Source organism: Belonocnema kinseyi, chromosome 3 (genome assembly GCF_010883055.1).
Source record: "Belonocnema kinseyi isolate 2016_QV_RU_SX_M_011 chromosome 3, B_treatae_v1, whole genome shotgun sequence".
Classification (NCBI taxonomy): Eukaryota; Metazoa; Arthropoda; class Insecta; order Hymenoptera; family Cynipidae; genus Belonocnema; species Belonocnema kinseyi.
Genome location: NC_046659.1, coordinates 26347609 through 26355596, shown reverse-complemented (window position 1 = coordinate 26355596; position 7988 = coordinate 26347609). Strand labels below are relative to the sequence as shown.

The 7988-nt window shown below is 36.8% G+C and overlaps 1 protein-coding gene across 5 annotated transcripts in view; it reads right to left on the bottom strand.

The window, feature by feature from the left end:
* LOC117168979 (probable asparagine--tRNA ligase, mitochondrial) overlaps positions 1-7988 on the bottom strand; it is a 197001-nt gene that overhangs the window by 99026 nt on the left and 89987 nt on the right. For 4 of the 5 annotated variants that reach the window (XR_004466597.1, XM_033354998.1, XM_033354995.1 and 1 more), the window contains exon 3: positions 1081-1543. Coding sequence is in view for 4 of the 5 variants with exons in the window: in XM_033354998.1 (XP_033210889.1) it covers positions 1081-1543 (463 nt within the window). In the remaining variant the exon portion in view is untranslated. The remainder of the gene's footprint in view (positions 1-1080; positions 1544-7988) is intronic. The other variant, XM_033354996.1, reaches the window with a different exon arrangement.

The window sequence follows — 7988 nt, the reverse complement described above, 5'->3', positions numbered from 1 at the left end:
GGCCAAAGTGCTCCGAAGCGTCCAAAAACGCAACAATAGGTCGGAAAGGTTATGGCCTCCGTATTTTGGGATGCACATGGCATAATATTCGTGGACTATCTTAAAAAAAGGTAAAACCATAACAGCAGCATACTATTCATAAATATTGGACCAATTGAAAATCGAAATCGCCGAAAAACGACCGCATTTGAAGAAGAAAAAACAGCTTTATCATCACGACAATACGCCTGTTCATTCATGCTTAGTTGCACAAACAAAATTGCATGAAATCGGCTTCGAATTGGTTCCTCAGTCACCGTATTCACCAGACCTGTCCCCCAGCGACTATTACTTGTTCCCTAACCTGAAGAGATGGCTCACCGGTAAGCGTTTTTACTCAAATGAGGAGCTCATAGCTGAAACTGAGGCGTATTTTGGAGACATTCCGATCGAGTACTTTTCGGACGGTATCAAAAAATTAGAAAATCGTTGGACTCGCTGTATCGACCTAAAAGGAGAGTATGTTGAAAAATAAAACCGACTTTGGCCAAAAAAACGTCTCCGTGTTTCATTTTTCAGGGACTTATCAGACTGCCTAGTAACTATTTCATTTAACGTTGGAGATTTATCTAGACAGCAAAAAAGAATACATAACAATGTTACACTTTAATTCAGAAATTAATTGCAATTAAGAGATGAACTTTGATTAAGTAAAAATTTATCTGGATTGAAGTAAATTTTATCTAAATTTAGATTCATTTCTGTATTTAGAATGTTACATTTTTAAGTATTCCTGGTACGATGTTTAATTGAAAATGTATGGGAGGAACACTAATTTTTTAATGTTTTCAATGAGGAAGAAGTTTTCAAAAATGTTTAACATAAGTGAAAATATGTTTTATTATGCAAAATGAATTATACTTATTAATGAAATTAATAAAATAAAGAATAAGGTTTTTTCATATACAATATCAATGGAAGCTGAATCCTGCGTGTTGGAACTCAAGTCAGTAGTGAAACATACTTATAACTGGTTGTGATTTTGACTAATCTAATGAGAATCCGTTTCACTTTTGAATTCTCGATTCATTATTATCTTACCTTTGATGCATCGTCTTGGCACCCCCTCATGTAGAAAGGTTTAATCCTTTTTGGCCAATTAACAATGAAAATAGGAACCCCGTTATTATGTTGCACTAAAAAAAGTTCGTGTTCCTTTGAAAAAGAATCCCCATATTTCAAAGGAAAAGTAAGATGATTTCCATGATTATCCAGAATTTTTACAGCCTCGTCATAAGTAATGTAACCGAACTTTTTATCTATCCAGTCCGGTTCAGGTGCTTCTAGTAGTCGGATATCCGTTGCACCTTTTTTTATCAGAGCTCTTGTCACTGACTTTATGAGGAGTTCTATTTCTTCTGTGATATCTTTAAGTGTCGTTACAAACGCTGATTCTGCTTCAAGCATATAAAACTCAGATAAATGTAATCGTGACTTGGAATTCTCGGCTCTGAACGTAGGACCAAAATTAAAAACCTTTGTGAGTGCCCTGTAAAAATTATTGCTGGAGAGAAAAATGATAAAATAGAATATCTTTTTTATTAAACCTGATAGAAAGGAGTTAACAACAATTTTGAAATCTATGAGGTTGCTCAAATTCACTTATAATATTCGATAACTAAAGATTAAGGTTCTAGAAAGGCACAGTGCAAAGGGTTCTGTTCTCCGGAAGGCGTTTCGCGATGGCAGAGCCTTTACCTATTATATTGTTTTTCGAAAAAAAGAAAAGTGAGAGTGACGTGGAAGTAAGTTTGCTCTCACTAAACTTATTTGTAAATAATTTGTTGGAGATATAGAAGCGGTGCTACGAATACACTCGTGGGAAGGAGTAGTCTTTTCTTCTTACTGGTCGACCGTGGCGCTGCCAAATTACAGTATCGATAAAGTCGCACCAAACTAGGCGCCAATTAAGAATTTTAATCAAAAATTCATTCGCGATTTTAAAGTTTTTTGTTGCCGTTTCTCTACAAGTCCAAATGATTGGGAAAGTCAATTACATTGAATAATTGCCATTCAAATGACAAAAGTATGAAAATAATACAAAAGATGCCGCTGTGATCTCCTATGGTTGAAGTCTTACTAAATATATTTATTTTGATGCTTCAAGAGTTGATAATAAATTCGATAGTATATAAAGAGACCAAATGTGGGGTGAGAGGAGGGAAGGAAATCTCGGGGTTGTTCTGAATAGATAGGGGTTTGAGGCAAGGGTGCTCGCTTAGCTTAACGCTTTTTGCAATTTCAATCGCGGGTATGGAAAGTAAGCTACGGCCGAAGTGGTAGATGGAGTTGGGTAGGAGTCAGGATATGGTCACTCGCATAGGTAAATGGCATATTGCAGCTAGCAAAGAGCGAGGAAGCTTTAAAGGAGATGATGAAAAGGCTGAGAAGATATCTGGATAAGAATAGGTTATAGTTAAATGCGGAAAAGTCCAAGGTTATGGTGTGCAGGAAAGGAGTTGGGAGGGATAAGGGAAGGAAGTGAGAGAAAAGCAAATGTGGTGGTGAGGCAAGTGTGGGGCTGGGAAAGAGGTTGTTCGCAGATAATTTTGGAAGGAGAATAAATTTTTTCGATTCGCTAGAGATGATTGTCTTATTTTATGGAGTAAAGGTATAGGGTGTGCAGGTTAAGAAGTGTTGCTGGAAGAAATTGAACGGATGTAGGGTTGTGAAGATGGAGGTTGAAAGGAAAAGGTATTTTAGAACAAGTGGACTGAAGATGCATGAAGTGAGAAGGATACACGAGGGAGGAAGGTAAGTATATGAGATGGTTAAGAAAAGCGGCAATATAAAGAAGAATAGAAGGAATGAGAAAGAAGAATGGAGAAGGAAAGATTGTGGTTAGTTGTAGGAAAACTCTGTAAAAAGAAAATGGAAGTGTAAGCTAGTAAATTTTAGGAGTCCAGTAGGCCGAATAATAGACGTTTATCTATCTACAATTCAATATTTGAATATACCAAACCATAGACTTGTTAAAAAATATGTTAAATAACCACCGCAGGGTTCCACTGGGAGTACGTCCCATCCATGAAAATTACACCAGCTCCCAATAGAACCGCGGTTAATTACATCATTGGCCACAGAGCGATCTAAGGATGAGAGCCCTCTGCATCTATCACAAGGACAATCATTTTAACAGAATATTCTGTATACAGCCCCGCAGCTCACGTATAAGGTCTAGATACCTCTCCTCCTTCGTTAATTTCTCGAAATCTGAAGAACGATGTCAGGCCTCGAGTGTACAATGGAGACTGTTGTCAGAAACTCGTAGTTCCCGAAAATTCGGCATTACTCGTTCTGAACAATCGAATCTGTTTCTTTCGGAGCGTTCGGCAGGGCAGGGTGTGGCCAACACCTAATTGTATCTGTGCAAAAGCGGCGGAAACTTTTTTTTCTACAGGGGGCAGGTAAATATTTACCACTAAGCAATTTCAAGTTCGGGGTAGGCGTGACTCACTTGATGAGGAAGAGAGGGTGAGTGAGTGAGGGAAGAGGTATAGACCTTTTAGTTTGATCTAGAATTCTCGTATTATTTATTTAAATAAGACATTCATTGTGCAACACTGAACTGACCCAGGTTTCTGACCAAACTCTCCTGGCCTACTTCTATAGCTTCGCCCACGAGCATGCATTTTTTCATGCAAGTTCTCATGTTTCTATGGCTTCTTATGTCTCTTCGCATTAGGGTTTCATACACACATACTAACTATTCTTTCCGTGGTCTGCCTTTGGTCACACTGCCATTTACTTCTGGATACAATTTATTATGTATTTCTATTTTAGCTTTATTTGATATATTTTTACTTCCGATAACGTGCCCTGCTCTACCAATGACCTTATTGGCCTCGTTTATGCGCCCATATAACTCCCAATCTAACTTTTTGTCACTATTGAATAAACTACGAAGCTATACTCACTTATCAACTTGTTCTATTCTCTCATCATTTAAGACAATGTTGTATATTGTTTTCTTATTATTCTCTTCAAACACGATAATTTTTGTTTTATTTTCTATAGTTTTGAGGCCCATGCTCCTACTGCTTGTATTCAGTTTGTTTAAAGTTCTTTGTAAGTCTTCGATTGATTCTACCATAACAACCTTATAGTATCATTGGCAAACGCTAACCCACGTACCCTTACTGTTTCGAGATACACACCTTCTTCGTCGAACAGGGTCAGGCCCATCGAGATGAAACCCCCGGGCCCGGGGGTGGGGAACAATGACGGGCTCCTGTATGTAATCTTAATTTTTAACAGTTATGTTAAATCCAGGCCACCTCGAAAACTTGGAGCCCGGGAAGAATCTTCCCATTAGTCTCTCCCCCCTCATCAGGCCTAAAGAGGCCATTCATAAAGACTTTTCAATGAATATAATAAATATCCATGAAGATATAACGCATCCTTGTCTAGTACTTTGCATAATATCGAACCAGTCACTCAGTTTTCCACTAACCCTTACATACGCTTTGCTACCAGTATATATTGTTTCTATTGCTTGTAGGAGCCATCCATTGACTCCGTACTCGTTAAGGACTTCTCAAAGTTTACTTGTATCCATCTTGTCAAATGCTTTTTCTAGGTCAGCAAATGCACATCAAACTTTTTTCCTACTCTTAAATCCTATTTTGTAATCTGTCTGTCGCTTTATCTCCTTTTTCTTCGTAAAATGGTATGAAAATCGCTTTTTTCCAATTGTATGGGACTTCTCCAATTTCGATACATAAATTTATCAATTATTACAACCTGTGAGTTATATACTCGCAGGCGCATTTAAGCATTTCAGCGTTCATACTATATACACGAGCAATTATATCCCTTGCCTCAGTGAAACAGACTTCCTTAATTGAGTTTTCTAACGCATCACGTTCATGTTCTCCATAGATTTTAAATTATATATACTTTTATTCTATTTCGAGATATGAGCTACAGAAGTAGCGTCTCACTCGTGCGGAAAAACTCAGCCTTTACTCTGAGGGTAGAATAATAAAAAAGTATGATCCTCAGAGGAAAAATCCATACCAGCCTTCTTATTGTAAATTGTAAGAAGTATTTGTCTGTAAAAAATAATTTCTTTTCCGTTGCATCGTTTCCAAAACAAACAAAAAAAACGCCAAAACCATGTTTTAGGCGTGCTTCGCTAAATTTAAAAGGGATTTCATCCTTCATTAAGAGTTCAAGTTATTTTATGTAATCTACCAGTGCCTTAAAGAATATGTATGGCAAATATTAATAATTTTTTTTTCTTTATTAAAAAATGCTTTAAGAAAGTTTTCCGCCATTTTGAATTTTATTATCCTCAAATTCATAATCAGCAGCCCCGATATACATATATAAACACTATTTCCGTGGCTTTAAAATATCATTTGTTCAAATTCTGACAGTTTAAAATCGACTTTTTGGAATTATTTCTTTAAACAAATAAAGAACAATTAGCGAAGAGATCTCTTTTTTAACTTTTCATTCCACACGTTTAGCGACACAATACAAAAGGTTTCATTCAAATCGGTGGAATGCCGCCGGGTCCCAAGCTTTTATCTTTAACGTCTAACGTGACTCCTCTAAACCTGCCGAGGCATGGTAGCCAGGCATAGCGTTGCACAAACGGCTTCCCAACTCACGGGATAATGCGGTACATTAATCATGCGTTGGGTGCCTCTATTCCCGTTGTGTGTTTCCTATTTCTCTTAGTCCAGTCAGTTGGTACTTTTGGGGAAATGTGCAAAATATCATATTCCATTAGATTAGTGTTGTTTTGTGCATTTAAGAGTGCTTACAAAAAAATTAAAGTAGATAAAATTCTGCGTAAAACTAAAAACCAACAACTTGTTCTAACACCAATAGTCTAGGAGTTACGGCCTTTCAAGAACCCCAAATTTTTTCCAATTTTTTGCCAAAAATCACATGTTTTTTTTTTGTTTCTCTGTAACTCGGATACTGATGACCAGATCTAAAAATGGTTAACAGATGAATTAAAGTAGACGTAAATACATGTAATTAAAAAAATCCATTATCCTAACTATAATAGATCACAAGTCAGCATCTGCCAAAGGTGACCTATTTCTACCTGAATTACAGGTAAATACCCAGAGTTCAGTTTTTTCTAAATAACTCGTTTCAGGGTTGTCACAGAAGAAAGTTCCTAGAGAATGAAATGATCTTACAAAGTGTACCCTTAATCAATTCGGTGACTAAATCGCACCGCGGAATATAACTACGAGCATTTTCTTAACATATACATTTTTAAGTCAAGTACTAGTAATCAATACATTATTCAGTTATCAGATTAATAACAAAAAATCACTTTTAATTATTAAATAAATAATTGATTAGCTTTTGATTGATTGAAACCATTAAACTAAGATCACCCGTGATCTCAGCTCTGATCAAAAGTACTTGCTAGCTATATGGAATGCTATCAAAGAAGGAGAGTGTTCTGAAGATCTTGCTTGAAAAAGTCCAGGGAAATTATCGCACACTAGACGGTTGACTAAGGTGAGTAGAACTCTTCGAACTTACATTGGGACAGAGAATCCATCATTTGACTTAAGAGTCAACCATCTGCTCTGGTGGACCGAAGGAACCGAAAGGAGACTTTATAAAGTACCCGTAAAGACTCCATTGGGTCCCCATTCGGTTCCTTTTTTAAAAACTCAAAAAAAAACAAAAAAAAACAGCAAGATCAACTTCTAAGCTGTTGAAATTCGGATTCTACGTTAAATTTTCGATTAGAAACTCACGGAGTAATCGCAATACTTTTTTTTTGCAGCGTTAAAAATTTAAAAAAATGTCATTAACTTCTGCTGAAGGTGACTTCAAGCGCATTCATAATAGCTCAAATAGTATGTTGCGCGCGAAGTTTAAAAATCACTTGCATCGCAGCGTTGTTGTCCGAGGTTTCCACTGCGTGGCGCTAGCATTCAGACAAAATTCTTAAAGTTACTGACGGAACGCTTATTAACTACTACTAAAAGAAGATGCACTTGAAGGCGCCTTCGGCCCATGGAAATGATAGGTATTTTATTTTTTATAGTTTTTAACGCTGCAAGAAAAAGTATTGCGATTACTCCGTGAGTTTCTAATGCAAATTTTAACGTAGAATCCGAATTTCAATAATTTAAAAGTTAATTTTGCTGCTTTTTTTAGTTTTTTAAAAAGGAACCGAATGGGGACACAATGGGGTCTTTACGGGTACTTTGTGGAGGCTCCATTCGGTTCCCTCAGTCTACCAGGGTATTAAAGATACCCCGAAACATCTCTTGAATAGCATTACTTTGAGTGCGTAACTTAAGGATGATCTCACTGAATGTATTTAAAAAGTAATACAAAATAATGCCTACTTTACTCACCCAGAAAATCTTCTCGCGATGCTATGTGACGAAAGGCAGAAAATTCACAAGATCGCAGTGTCTCGAGTAATTTCTGCGTGACAATCAACTGGGAAATCAAAATTATGAAATTCGAGGTTCCTTCGTTGAATTTTGATGCAATAGACTACACGGAACTTATCGACTGGGAGAAGTGCAAAATTTTGGAACCTCCATTTACTAAATCGATAAAAATGAAAAATCTCACCGAATTCACAACGAAGAACGTAACTTTTCTAATTTTCAAAGACATTTTTCATCTTCCATGCCATACTCAAGCAGTGGAATGGTCTATAAAGGAAGTCACATCCGCATCTCAGCAAGCTTACTCCTCTGACGTTAGAGATGGAATCATCCGATAATGATTCGAAATTCGGAAAGGCTTGCACATTTTTGAAACGAAAATTGATTTTGTTTCGAAATTAACATAGGACGAATAAATTAAAACTAATGCCAGAAATCAGCATAAAAGTAGGTTAATGGTAATATACGAGGGTAGTTCAATAAGTCCTTAGAATGACCAACATATGGCGCGCGAATCGCTCCAAATCATCTGTTTTCAGTCAGCACCACTCCCGAATAGAT